The 14821-nt window shown below is 39.4% G+C and overlaps 1 protein-coding gene across 1 annotated transcript; it reads left to right on the top strand.

Moving 5' to 3' along the window:
• The first annotated feature begins 272 nt into the window (after window positions 1–272).
• sepsecs (Sep (O-phosphoserine) tRNA:Sec (selenocysteine) tRNA synthase) lies at window positions 273–13391 on the top strand. Its single transcript, XM_072687813.1, has 11 exons — window positions 273–702; window positions 1620–1774; window positions 2776–2894; window positions 3037–3195; window positions 3767–3920; window positions 4157–4259; window positions 4361–4490; window positions 6211–6302; window positions 8404–8497; window positions 10439–10529; window positions 12823–13391. The coding sequence occupies exons 1-11, from the start codon at window positions 589–591 to the stop codon at window positions 13067–13069; spliced, it is 1458 nt and encodes a 485-aa protein (XP_072543914.1). The 5' UTR covers window positions 273–588; the 3' UTR covers window positions 13070–13391.
• The last annotated feature ends 1430 nt before the right edge of the window (window positions 13392–14821 follow it).

Here is a 14821-nt window from a genome sequence, read left to right as displayed (position 1 = left end):
TGTGAATAAATCTGCCCGAGGTGAAGGCATGGTTATGGGAAGGCTGGTAGCTACCTCACTCGGAGAGGCTGATGAACGTTGCTGCAGAAGTTAAAATATGCATTTCTGCAATTACAGAATCCCCTCAATCCCCCATGCCCGCATGTGTTTTCTATTTGGACATATAAAGGTACTGTTTGATCAGGTGTACCCTCACATACAGTCTCCCTGAAGGACGGCGCGTGAAGCGACTCTTATTTTGAAACGTGGGTCACGATGTTGTGCGAAAGCAGGAAATGCGCCTGTGAGCTGAACTGTCATGCTGACTGGTGGATAATTAGCTTTGGATAATGTTTTACTGGAGTTGAATTGGTGGAAGCAGAGTTTCAGGAGAAACGGGCGGGTTTGTGCTGTGAAGTGACCAATGCGCTGTAATTTCACCCAGCGCTCACCGCAGCTTCAGCTGTAACAGTGGAGAAACAGCCTACATGAACGCCCTGCATGTTAATTATATACCATAACATACTCATATGTGCAGCGACGTATTTAGCACGAGCTTACTGCTGAACTCTACAGGATTTGATCGCTGATTTAACCGAAACCTCCGGAATGAACAACGAAAACTTCTCCCTGAGCGAAAAGATTGTGTCCCCCTCGTATGTCCGTCAGGGTCTTCAGGCTCGGCGCGGTCATGAGCAACTGATCAGACTTCTGCTGGAGCAGGTAAAGAGACACACGCTTGTCGGACTGTAGTCTTATGTTAATGATCAGACTCCATTCACTGAATGCCACAACGACTGTCAGTGTTTTTTTCTGTATCCAGTAAACAAGCTAGCTAAATGATCCAGCTGCTTTATGGTGCAGCCCTGCTGGGGCAGTTTCACATCGCTCTGAATGCCTGTTGATAATGTCAGCGCCTGGATTAGTATGCAGTACCTTTGCAGAGTAAAATACCTCTTTGTAGCCCTTTCAACCTGTCAGCTTATTCTAGCTCTTAATCAGTGAGCTTTATTATCCAAGGCCCACCCCCCAAATAATGTCTGGTAGAGGGGTGCTGCATGTGGCAGACTTTTATTCAAAGCATGCCGCACTATACCAGTAATAGTCTTTGGTGTATACTCCTAATGTTGCATTCACCTTTTGTCTGTAATATGATGAATCTATAATTCACTGTGCATAAGAGCATCAGCCAAATGTAAATATAATGTAAACGCAGTAAAACAGTCATTGGATTAAGTGCCCCTGCATGTTCGATGTATCCTATAAAATGGCCAGTCAGTGGAAGTAAAACATGGGCATATTAAACAGGTAAGTCAGTGTATTGCCCTAGTCTTAGCTGTATGAGTATATTTTCAACCTTAAGTTTTATAAAAATGTAAGTAGCAGTGCAGTATGAACTGCCACAGGCTAATGTAATGCCTGAGCTAATGAGGAGGGGGGTTGTCTGTCTGCGTAATCCAGTATCATGATTAAAATGAGTACTTTATTGGCTCCAGTCCAGTGTTGTTTGATACACATATGTACTGAGTTTTAAGATTCATATTAAGTGATACAGTGCAATACCAAGGTTTCTTACACTCCTAAGAAACATAAATTGTTTAAAAGTGCTGGTTTAACTACTCTGTCTTTCCCTTTTTAAGGGGAAATGTCCAGAGGAGGGATGGAGCGAGAGCACCATAGAACTCTTTCTGAACGAACTGGGGGTCATGGACAGCAACAACTTCTTAGGAAACTGTGGCGTGGGAGAGCGAGAGGGCAGAGTAGCGTCCAGCCTGGTAGCCAGACGACATTACAGGTAGGTTTTCTATTTAATTTGAGATGTGCTTGCTGTTTGCTACCTTTAGTGACCAAGGTCAGCTTTCTAAAAAAAAAAAAGACTAATGATTTTCATTTAATTTCATGATAATTTCTCGTTACACTACCACCCACCCTGACAGCAGGAACTGGCTCGATACCATGACCTCAGTCATTCAGTGGAATTCTGTCATTCTGTCAATTTTCCTAGATTAGGCATGGTTATCAAGAAGGGTTATAGTACAAGTCAATAATTTAAAATCACTTGCTGCAGTAATATGTTTTTATACACTATTTGGCTAGATGCATTTGTATTTTTTCAATATTTCAAGAATTTTGTGAAAAGGACATTTAAATGGCAAGAAATATATAATTCATTATATACATACATTGACACATGTACACATTTACCTTTGATCATTTTATATCTACCTTTGAAATATGTTTAATTATGTTTAGTAATAAATAACATAAACATCATTCTGGAAATATCTAACATTTCTTCATTTTCATTTACAGCTTCATAGGGTCTTACAAATTATATAAAGATAGTGATGCAGCAAAATACCAGCATGTTATAGTAGTTTTATACATTTATCTGTAACCAAACCAATGTATTATATTGGGAAAATTCTCAAATTTTAAATGTAGTATACATGAACAGAAAAAAACCAAACAATGTTTTTAAGAAGAGTTAATCAGAAGAGTTGCAGGTTCCAAGTGTGTTCAGCTGTTCAGTGTTGCGTTAGCGGCAGATAGAAGAAAAATCAATTGGGTGGCTCCATGGGACACGGAGAAAGCACATGCTAGTTTCTACCCTCACTGATTAAATTTGGGAGACTTATTTTTATAACTTGTAGCATTTCTCAAGAAATATAGCAAGGATAGCAAGGAATCGTCTGGGGTGAATTACAGACTATGGTGCGTAAAAGCAAGCTACACTTATGTTAAAAACCAAATATGGGTTTACCTCTAGTCTGTTTATGGTCCTCCCTCCCTCAGACTAATCCATGGCATCGGCCGCTCTGGTGATATTGCTGCTGTTCAGCCGAAGGCTGCTGGTTCCAGTCTCCTCAACAAGATGACCAATTCAGTAGTGCTGGATGTTCTCAAATTTGCAGGTGAATGATAAATGATTGCTTAGGTTATTGTAAACAAAAGGCTTTACTACACTGTGTGTTCCTTGTCTTGTTGGAGCTTATTGAATATTGACTCTTTCTGTCGGTTGCATGCGGAGAGGTAATACTTATTTTCTTACCGCAGGTGTGAGAAGTGTGTCTTCATGCTTCGTGGTCCCCATGGCGACTGGAATGAGCTTGACATTGTGTTTCCTCACCCTCAGACACAGGAGGCCAGCGGCACGCTACATTCTTTGGCCTCGCATTGACCAGAAGTCCTGCTTTAAATCTATGATCACTGCTGGTATGATTTGTACAGACATGACTGATTAGTCAGTGCTAACACTCCAGGTCATCACTGTATTAAAACATACCCAATTAGAGAAGTACCATCAGTGACACAGTTTGGAAGTTAGTATGCACTGAGTTGGTAGACATCTGCTCTTCCATCCTTTCCTCCGAAAACAAGGATACAAATAGTGAGTTTGCCTCTCCCCTTTGCTGCAGCAACAGCCTCTACTCTTTAAAAAAACTTTATACAAAATGACTGAGGATTTGACTGAATTCAAGAACATTAGTCAGGTTGGGTGCTGATGTTGAATGACTAGTTCTGGATCACATTAGTACCGGTTTTCTTGTGGAAGGTTATATGAGATGTGAGCGTAATTAAACACCTGCTCCAGCAATAGTCAGTGAATGTCTAGACACGTTTTGGCATATTTTTAATATACAGTTATATGTATATAGTTTTATGCAAAAATACATGTTTTGCAATTGGGTCTCGCATGTTACAGTGAAACTTGATCTGTTAGGATGACTGTAAACAACATGAATGTCTGTCATCAAGCTCTTATATGTGCTGTAAATTTGAGCAGGTTTTGAACCAGTGATCATTGAAAACGTTCTGGAAGGAGACGAGCTGAGGACAGATCTAGAGGCAGTGGAGAAGAAAATTGAAGAACTCGGAGCTGAGAACATCCTCTGTGTCCATTCCACCACTTCATGTTTTGCTCCCCGTGTTCCTGACAGGCAAGTCACCTGCCTGCCACCTGAGTTTGTGGTCGTGCCTAGACAACTTAAATGACACCTCATGACATACAGTTGAGACGTATAGTATTGTAGTCTCATCTGACTCTGGAGCTTTGGCATTGTACTGCAATTACTGTTTTAAGATCTCTGAAGTCATTTGCTACTATTTAGTCACCCTTTTTTATTTATACAATATACGATGTGCCACCTTCCCCTCCTTGTCTTTTGTTTTACAGATTGGAAGAGCTGGCTGTTATGTGTGCCAAACATAACATCCCTCATATAGTCAACAATGCCTATGGAGTACAGTCATCGAAGTGCATGCACCTTATACAGCAAGTAAGCAATGCTTGATTTTTTTGAGTGATTTACCTGTGATGCCATGTTGCTGTAATGGGTTAAGCTGTTTAAACACAGTAGCTAAGAGAGTTTCTGTACAGGGTGCACGAGTGGGAAGAATTGATGCTTTTGTTCAAAGCTTGGACAAAAACTTCATGGTCCCTGTGGGAGGTGCCATTATTGCTGGCTTTGACGAGGAGTTCATTAAGGAGATCAGTAAAATGTACCCTGGTGAGTGTGTGAATTTCTGTTTACTTGTGTTTGTGAAATGTTTGCCAAGGTTTTGTACACAAGACAGTTGGTTTAACTGCCTTAACTGCCTGTTTAGCAGTACATTCAGAGACTTTGGCTTTGTCTTTATATATGATTAATGACAATACTATGAATATTTTGTCAAACTATATTATTTACTGTATCTGAATAAAATTGTATTTTATTTGTTATTATAAAATCTAATTTAAGTATGTGTGCAGTATGCATGTCTGTGTCGACAATAGTAAAGTGTGCTTAAATGACACTGACCACTACTATTGCTGCTGACGCATTTTGTCTGCGATCACGTGTATCGCAAACAATATTGCGATACACAGAATATTTTTAGCATATTACCCACCCATACTTTTACGCTACGTGATGCAGTTGCCATAAACAAGCATTATCCACAACCTGCAGCTAGTACTGGGTGATATGAACTCAAATCAAGATCACGATTAATTTAACATTTTACCTTGACTACAATTAATAAGCAATTATTTTAATGAAGTATATTCTTTCAAACAAGCTGCTCAAAATGCTTAGTTGGCTCTGTATTTGAGTTTTTCTCCTTGTTGCTTAATTTTGCAGACTGGACATGTTGGTCTGTAAATGTTGCAGTGTGAAAATATCTTATTAATAGTTAATTAATATCTTAATCCAGCGCATTGATTATGGTTAAATGTGCTGCCTTTGGTCTAACCATGAGCAGATACAATGTGAGCATGTGACTTTTATACTCCAGACCTTTTTACTGACAAGTACTGCAATCAGTGTGCCACCAAAACCATGTAGAAAAAGCACTCCCACCATGTTTAAACCCCCACTGGTTAAAAGCAAACTGTCCCAGAATGATTCTCTTCTATAGTGGTATGGCTGCGTGCTGCATCTAATTTAAACCAACATTTAACACCACATTCAGAACTGAGAGAAAGAAGCTGAAAAGCACACACATTAGGGAATTCAAAGCTGTTTACAGCTTGTATTAACATGCATATTTAAGACAAATGTAGCAAGTGTAAATGGCAGGCTTTTGTTTTTGGTGAACGATAAATGAAGTCCAGCCTAAGATATCCAGATTACAATCCAGATATGAATGAAATGCATGTTAATGAAAAGTGTAAAAGGCCTCATACATTTTCACAACACAATGGAATGGCTGAAAGATAAAAAAAAATCACAAAATAAAGCACGTCAAAAATAAAAAAGTGCTTTTACTGCAGATTTTACTGCGTTTTGTATATTACAAATCATCAGGGCTGTTCAAACTGGATTATAATCAATATTTAACGTACTATAATATGGGCATTTAAAAAGTTGGCTAGAAACAAAACATCAATCTGGAATGTCCCTCTTTATACTGGTGAAATGAACTGTATTAGTTTGCATATTTTACCTATATAACGTAGTTGTAGTATGTATAAAAGATAATATCGAATTTTACCAATTCGACCAATCGTCCAATGTTGGCCAATACTCCTCATTTAAGTATTGACGGCAAAAAAGTGGGTCAGGACATCTCCAGAATTCATAACCGTACGTAAAGAATTGTCATTTGCAACGGCTTAGCTCTTGTCTGCATTGTTTGCATTGAAAAATGACCCTTACCTATTCTGCCGCACCCCTTTATTGTGGTCTGCCTTTATCACCCCTGCTTGGATTTATTCTGATTTATTATGCCACTTCTGTTCTACAACAGGTCGCGCATCAGCTTCCCCGTCTCTGGACGTCCTCATTACTATGCTCACTCTGGGGGCCAGCGGCTATAAGAAACTCCTCTCTGAGAGGAAGGTAAGCCCCTTGCAGCTGCCTTGCTGAATTTAATACCCAATTCAATTGAAATTCTCATTCCTGCAGCTGTTGCTATCAGAACGGCTAAGAGATATTGATTGTGGGGAAGCTGAGGCTTTTCCAAAAACACCCCAGTACTTGTGTGCAATGCTATTGATGCAGCAGCCCACTGCAGTGCGTTCACTAGTCCATGCAGTACTGCAGACTGTGGCTGCACAGATGCTTCAAATACAACACAGTATCAGAATAGGTTTTACCCCAAAGTGAATGCATGTTCTTTATTTGACTTGCACTATTTAAAGTCATTTATGTGTGATGCATGTATGAATGTATGTATATACACTACATGCCCAACTGTTCAGATCCACACAGCAGTGCTCCGAAATCTTTTGAGAAAAACATTATGCCGCCCCCAAACCTATTACTACTTAAAATGCCTACATATTAGAAGTAGGCACTTCACAATTGCAACAAATGATAAGAGCATAGTTTGAGGAGATTTTGGAGGAGCATGTCTTATTTAAACCTCAGACATTTAGTTTGGGTTGTTGAAGTAAGTGGTATCACCATGACAAGATCCAAATCTGACTGCTTCAGAAACAAGGTTATAGATGTATATTAGTCTGGGAAAGATCCTAAAACTATTAGAAATTTACAAGTGGAGAACATTTAAAACAACTGCCAGCATGGCCCTAGAGCAGACCACACATTCCTAACAAGATCAAAACAGTTCTACATCATAGAACCTGCAGTTAGCTCTTGCCATAGCTGAAGTCCAAGTGCATTCATCTTCCATCAGAAAGAAACTGCACATGTCTGATTTTAATGGGAGGTGTGTAAGAAGGAAACCTTTGTTGCTGTCAAAAAGACACATCAATGCAAGACTAAAGTTTGCTAGAGAACACCTTGATAAAGAACAGTGAACAATGTGCTGAGGACAGATGCAGATGAATCTTGAGTATTGCCTTATTGTTTTTGGGTTTCTTCCTTACAGACATCAAGGGAGCTGCTGAATTCTATATGTTTTTAAGATCTTTACCAGACTCATGTGGATATATAGACTTCTTACAAAAGAACTCTGTGCTCTGTGGATCTTGCCATGGCCACCCCACTCATTTTTACTTTAGCCCCTCTCAAACATGCATGGTAACCTCCGGACATTACCCGAAGGAGCTGTATGGGTAAATGCAGATCAGTTGTACCAGCCATTACCTGGACTTTATCCTGCCTGCCACTAGTACAAAGTCCAGGTAATACCTGAGTAAGCCCATGTGTGACTAGAGGTAATTCTTTAGGCATTTTAAGTAATAAAATAAATGTATTTTTCCCAAATTACCATTACAGATTATTCGTAAAAGACATGGAGCATTTCTGTCTGTCCATTTATTCATCCAAATTACTATAAATGCTATCAAATGATATATGTATATGTGTGTGTGTGTGTGTGTGTGTGTGTGTGTGTGTGTGTGTGTGTATATATATATATATATATATATATATATATATATATACTCTCACACATATAACTACATCATTTAAAAAAATTATAAATGCAGTAATGTTTTTTTTAACCAAAGTACAGCTACTATTCTACATAAAGACTAATGATGGGACATTAATTTGCACGGACTTTGTTAGCAATTCATTCCATATTTTACATATTTTTTACTGATAAACTCAATGCTGTTAGCGTTTAAGTAATAAAGGTGTGATTATACAGAGGAAAAACCTGCAGCAGCACTTCTTTCCCATGCTCACGTGGGACTTGGGTTATTATTCAGTGTTGCTGCATCAGTCTCATCCCATGTTCTGCTGTAGTCTCATTGTAATTGATCCCAGTGTTGAATCTCTGTACTGCCAGCACTGCTGTTTCTGCTACAGTGCTGCCACTGAGGCACAATGAGAGAAGCTAAGCAAGCCATGAATAGAGTCAGAGGAGGAGAAAGGGAGGGAGGGAAGAACGGAGAGATAGGTGGAAGGAGCAGGCCAGCAGATGGAAAATTGCAATATGTGCAGTAAACAGAGTGAACGAGCAGCTAAAAAAAGGCTGAGTCTAGTCGGAGCGGGGCTATTTATAACTGTGCTTTTGCGTGGCCCGAAGGAACTGTACACGCACCTGGCTCAGGAGCTAAAGGCACTGGCTGAGAGGCACGGAGAGAGACTGCTGCATACGCCACATAACCCCATATCACTGGGTGAGACACACTCAAGCATTTACACATACTCTGACTGAGCCAACACACTACATAATGTTACATTCTGTACATCATGTTTGACAAGTCCAGACACACAGGGCCAGATGTACGCATGGAGAAGAAGGCACAGCACGAAATGTTGCCTTGATGTTACATAGTATGAGCTCTCAATGCGTCTTCATTGTTCACAGAGTATATTTTCTGCATGTGGCTGCATACTGCGCATAGGACAACCTGCTAGCTGGATTGTCTTTGTGAGGATGCAGGGATTTAAAACCTCAATGAAATAGACTGTTAAAAACAACGGTTCTTTGAGCAATGTCATAGAAGAACCCTTTTGTTTCATAAAGAACCATTTTTGTATAAGAGGTGAATGTGACAACCTTTACACCCCTTCTTTTACTTAGTTTTTAAAAGTTCTTCACACACAAACATCTTTCATAAATGTTATTTCATTGCTTAAAGAACCCTTTGTACCACCATTATTTTTAAGAGTGTAGAGCAGCATTAAATGTTCATTTTGTAGGGACATAATTCTGCAATCCCTCAGAAAACGGAATCTCATTAAAGCATTTGTTGTCATTGGGATTCATTTTGTTATTGTGATAACAGTATGCTCTTTTTTGCATGTAATGATGATCGTCAGATAGCCGGAAGACCACTGAAACTGCTTGTTTTATTACAAAGTTAAAACGAATAAAATTTTATTAAGAGTTTATAAATGTAACCCTGACTCTAGTGCATTTTGCCTCTTTGTCAAAATATTGCGTTGCACATTGTGTATCGAAAATGTCTTTTTTAAGGATCAAGATCATGTGTTTCTTATTACCCACTGCTAATTTAAAAAATGAAGGACTTCAAAGAGCTGAAATAGTTTTATTATGTGGGCAGATATTCATTCTGCATATATTTGAGGTCTTTGCCTTAGGATAGTCAAGTGGTCTTCAACCTTCTCCTAAAAAGTTACCTTCCTAATTCCAACTGATTACTGCTTGCAGGTGCCCTTAATTGGCTGAAGGGGGTGTGTAAGGTTTGGTTTTGATTAGAAACTTGTGGGAAGTTAGCTCTCCAGGAAGAGGGTGGAGGCAGCTGGTCTGGTCTATATAACATCTTAAATATAAGACTCCCAATGATGCATGTTCGTGCCTGGGAGTCTGACAGAGAACATTCACAAAAAAACACATTGTGCACTTTTCCATGTATCTGGCAGATAAACTGCACTGCAAGGCTAATTATGTTATGTGCAGTACTTTTTCAGGTGGAATGTGTCATGTTTGCATCTGAAACTTGAAGGTTTAATACATCTGGCCCAATGTGCTCACATTTGTGTCGAACATCTTGCTTATCAGTAATCTTGTTGTTTCTGATGATATATAAAAATTTGTTGCACATGTAATTTCTTCTGTAATACCTGGTTATGCATGCCCTTGCTTTAATCACGCTATCCGTTCTGTCAGATCAGGATTACACTGGCCTCTTGAGTCATTTTAGCCCACTCTTCCGCACACTTGCACTTCATGTCCAAGCGGATCTCTGCACTGACACTCCCACGTTCCAGGATATTTCCAACCATAGCCGTCTGCCTGTGACCTCTGCAATAGACACGATGGAACACTGGCACACTATGTCCAATCAGCAGAATCACCAGCCCTCGGTCCTAATTCTTGGTGTGAAAAAGCAGAAGAAATCTTGAAACTTTAGCTAAAATGAGCACCAATTTGAGGAGGAGTGGATTAAAAGGGATTCAGGAGCTCAAGTGACTGATGTACTCTTAACCTGACAAGACTGAGATTGCACAGGGTGTACAACCAAGTATTAGAGAAGAAATGATATATCCTAACTAATTTATTTTATGTTGAATGCGTATGTTATATATATATATATTATAGCAATATTGTGGTAACACCTGGTGTTAAATATGCTTTATTCTTTATTCTTCAGCTATGTCTCTGGATGGTCTTCAGTCTAGCTGTGATAAAGCAGTTACCCAGCTAGGCTCCATGCTCTTCACCAGACAAGTGTCAGGAGCTAGGTGAGCTATTCCGCTCTCTTAAAAGAAGGTTTGAGTCCCTACATGCATTCATGATGACAACAGTCAACTGCTCACTGCTTGCTTTTTGTCCACATGCAGTTTTACCTTTGCCAACAGCTCCTTGTGCTTGATAGTGATTTACTAAACTGCCCCTGAAAATTTTAAATACATCAATTTTGTCATTTTGTGTACAGTACATTACAGATTGAGTTTTTCCACAGTGAGAATACTTGATCTTTGGAAATTGTGAACTACAGAGAAGAAATAAACTGCTGCAATATTAATAACAGGATTTTGTATTGCTGCCAGTTTCATTACTGCAAATGCAGTCAGTGATGGAGATGCATAAATATTTAAGATGGAATCATAAATAACTAATTCAAGTCAATTCTGTTATTGCTTTCAATTTATACACTAGGAGTTTTTTCTGTTAGTGCTTGCTTACTTATGTTTCCCAGCAAAGTCCAGTTTGTGCCTTTTTATACTGTAAATCCATTTATATATTCAAAGAATAATGCTTTCTTTGATGAAGGACATGTGCACTCTGTACTTTTTCTTACATCCTTAAGTCTTGCTCGGTAGAATTCATAATGTTGTGCACGTTCATTAGATGCCTTCTGTAGGATGGAAATTGTATTTTCTGAAACCTATATTTAAGGTGAGATTCAGGTTAGGTCAGTTTTTTGAATCTGTTGAAAAGTATAGAGTGAAACAGAGTAACTTTTTCATAACGTGTCCACAGTGCTCGCCGGTGCTTTAATGGGTTTCAGTGTGCGTGCTCAAGACCTTTTGTATTGATTTTTCTGCTCCACTGATCTGATGGATATGCAGCTGCCATGCTTTTACTGGACTTCAAAGGGCTCTACTAATGCATTTTTCTAGATGTAGCTTTATGTAATCGTAATGGTCTCCACGCAGAGGTTGTGAACCTTTAAAAATGAATGTTTAGTGTTGCTTTGATCAACTTTACATTTTGTATACCTATATTCGTTTGTGTAAGTTTAGTAACTCCCTCCAGCATGGAAGGACAAGGAGTGGAGCAGAATAAATGCCGCTTGACAACTGCCGGCCTCAGTGGAGATGGCACGGTTTTGTCTTTGTAAGCATGTTTTGCTGGGATGCTAATTGGCCTTGAACAGATCCCTAGTGTAATTTAAATGATGCTGCCAGCTAACCTCAAAATGCTTTGCCCTGATAACGCAACCCCTTGCCTAGTTCAGTGGAATGGGGTAGGCTAATGGAGCAGTTTTTCAGAGAAGTCAGCAACACAAGTGCTTACTGTAAGGTGGATTTAATTAGAATGACTATCCAGCTTGGCAAATAAATTATACAAATGAAGTTAAAATACTGTTAACAGTTATTTAAGATTGTTATTTAAGATTGTATAATTATTATTATTTGCATTTCTATATAAGATCTGTGTAAATACCTGGATTAAATTCTGTATATAAAATAGATTTTTCATAGCTTCTGTTAAACCTGTTTTTAATGAAAGGTGTGTTTTAATTGCTTGCACCACTTTGAAAGAGCAATATATATTCCTTCGAAGAGTGCAGATTCTCAAGTAACGACGCATTCATGAAAACAGTAATGAAGTAAAACGACTGATTTGATTATCAGTACCTGATTCACATAGCACAGCCATGTCTCAGCGTTCTAATGTGCTACCAATATGGCCTAGGGTTGCGAATTCGAATCTCGAGCCACATCTCTTTGCCTCTGGGTGGATGGATGGCAGGCACAGGTATCTGTTAGCTGGCATGGTCTTTCTCAGAGTGTGTCAGCTGCCCGGCAATGCTGTGAAAGAGGCTTGAAAAGAGGTGTCTGACTTTGCATACCCTCAGTGTTTGGTGCATTGCTAGTTCTAAGGGGAGTTACGAAGGGGTGGGTTAATTGGCGGTACCAATTTTTATTAAAGACCACATACAAGCCAGACAAAGGGTCTATTCTTAGCACCTGTAAATTATATAAGATTCTCCACACTTACACGCCATAAAAAATGTCTCCAAAGAACCATCCACTGAAAACATTTTAGGGAACCAAAAAGTTTCTTCTGTGTCATCACACAAAAAAAACCTTTTATTGTTTGCTTAGTTTTTACAATCGTAGTGTTATTATTAGTAGGTTATGCAAGAACAGTTATTTTCTTCTTCATTCACATTTTGTCAAAATATCATCATGAGAATATTATGGGCAGAGTGTATCTTTACATCTCTAGTAAAATGTGTCAAGCCTTTTATCTTTCACTGGTGAAGGTGTTTCTAAATCAGTTTCCACTTTGCTGTTGTTTCAGGGTTGTCCCACTAGGTGTGGAACAAAGTGTGAGTGGACATACATTCCGTGGCTTCATGTCTCATGCCAATGCCTACCCATGTCCCTACCTTAATGCTGCCTCTGCCATTGGCATCACCAAAAACGATGTGGAGCTCTCAATCAAGAGACTGGACAAGTGCCTCAAAGCCCTTAAGAAAGAAGGCAACATGGAGAAGAGTGAACCAGTGACACCATCTGAAGATCCAGATGACCAAACAGTGCCCTGAATTAGACTCTAGCTTAGCAAGATGTTCTTTTTACTTCTCCAGTGGACAGAGTGACCTACATTTCCATTGTGCCCAGGAGCTGAGGAGTAGGCTTTAGAAGGAATTCTGGATTTTTTGTTGAATATGTTTGGTCAAGCCAAGGAGATAAACTGTTTGGTTGAAGCTGCCTGTTAATGAACACTTTTTCATTTAATTCCTTTAATGTCTTGCCACTGTCCTACATTTTAGTTTTTTTAGTGAAGTTGTTCTTGTCAGTGATGTGCTTAAAAGTAGCGAAATCTGAACGGCATTGATTGCAACTCAATAAACAAGAGCAACACTAGACCCCATGAGATTTATTTAACGTAGATGCTGCTTACAAAGCAGAACTTGTTTGAGGAAACTCTTTACTCACAAGTGGTGTAGGGTGCTAAGGGGTTTATAACTCCATTAGAGAGCAGATTATATACATTTGGTCTCTAATGGAGAGCTGTTGCCTGTAGCAGATTCAGTAACATTTGAGGATGCAGTAATAGCATTGCAATTTATTATCCCTAGTACTGGTAAAACTGGTGCACCTAGCCATGCTAATACACCCTGCTGGGATTACTGATCCACATCTGCAGTGGTTGAAACACTAACGGAATGCTAAAAGTGAATTTTAGGCTCTCTAGGTCTTTGAATCAATAACCTGCATACAAAGCATTATGCTACAACAGAAGCTAACAAGCCATATAAAGCGAGTTGTGGGAGGGGTATAGGAAAAGAAACCTGTGCTGACAGGTACCTGACTTGGCCATGCTCTGTCCAATAATGTGTTCTCTTATAGAAACTGTTAGAGTTTTGCAGTTGTCAAGTCTTGAAATGAAGAGACTGAACAAGACTGAACCAAACAACCTGGATGGGCTTTTTAGAGAGGGAAGGTCAAATTCTCCAGATGTTGTCAAGGAGAAATTTGCATCTAACCAACATTGCCCCCCATCATGGCAGACTGGGATTTGATTTCCCACACATCATACCACACCACCTAAAGCGGTAAACTTGTGTATTTTCAGGTTTATTCTATGGATTAACTATTAACTACTAATTAAATGCATTAAATACTAAAACATTACTGACGTCTGCTAGCCGATGCATCAGAGCTGGGTACCCCTCACTTTTCTCAGAATGTGTAGGTTGCCCTAGTGACGTTGCATTGGCAGTAGAAAAGAGGTGGTGGCTGATTGTGCATGTGTCAGTCCTCACCCCAAACATTTGTTTCCTAAGGAAAAAATGGGCTGCAGATACTGTAGGGCTTTCATATTTGCTAGTCAAATTGAATGCACAGAATCTGTTTCTCAGTGGCAGGTGTTGAGTCAGCGGCTCTCACCAGTTTAAAATGCTTTTTACAGCACAGCAACATTTACATTAATGATTCATCCACCATCACCCTGCACTGTTCTTCAAGAAGTGTTCCACACTTACTGTCACTTTTTACAGTCTCTCTCGCTCTCTCCTTTTCCCTCCCTCTCCCTCTCTCTCATTTCTTTCTCCTTCTCTGTTTTCCTCCTCTCATTGTCTATACTTTTAGCAGCCATTGTTTACTACTTCCATTTCTGCTGACTTCTGTATTTTATGCTATGACAGTATGGTTTCACCCCCCCCCCCCCCTTCAATGCTCTCTCTCTCTCTCTCTCTTGCTTACTCTCTTGCTCACTCTCTTGCTCTCTCAGACTGCTTACTCAACATTTTTTTTTTATTTCCACTCCATCTATAGGCTACGCTCCTTCATTT

The sequence above is a fragment of the Salminus brasiliensis genome, chromosome 9 (assembly GCF_030463535.1).
Source record: "Salminus brasiliensis chromosome 9, fSalBra1.hap2, whole genome shotgun sequence".
Classification (NCBI taxonomy): Eukaryota; Metazoa; Chordata; class Actinopteri; order Characiformes; family Bryconidae; genus Salminus; species Salminus brasiliensis.
The sequence above is the reverse complement of the archived record's forward strand: the minus strand, read 5'-3'. Positions and strand labels throughout refer to the sequence as shown.

Bases quoted from the DNA above. Each gene is read 5' to 3' on its own strand.
- sepsecs (XM_072687813.1), top strand. From the start codon at position 589: ATGAACAACGAAAACTTCTCCCTGAGCGAAAAGATTGTGTCCCCCTCG. The intron at 703-1,619 runs GTAAAGAGACAC...TCCCTTTTTAAG, and splicing joins TCAGACTTCTGCTGGAGCAG to GGGAAATGTCCAGAGGAGGG. The intron at 1,775-2,775 runs GTAGGTTTTCTA...TCCCTCCCTCAG, and splicing joins GTAGCCAGACGACATTACAG to ACTAATCCATGGCATCGGCC.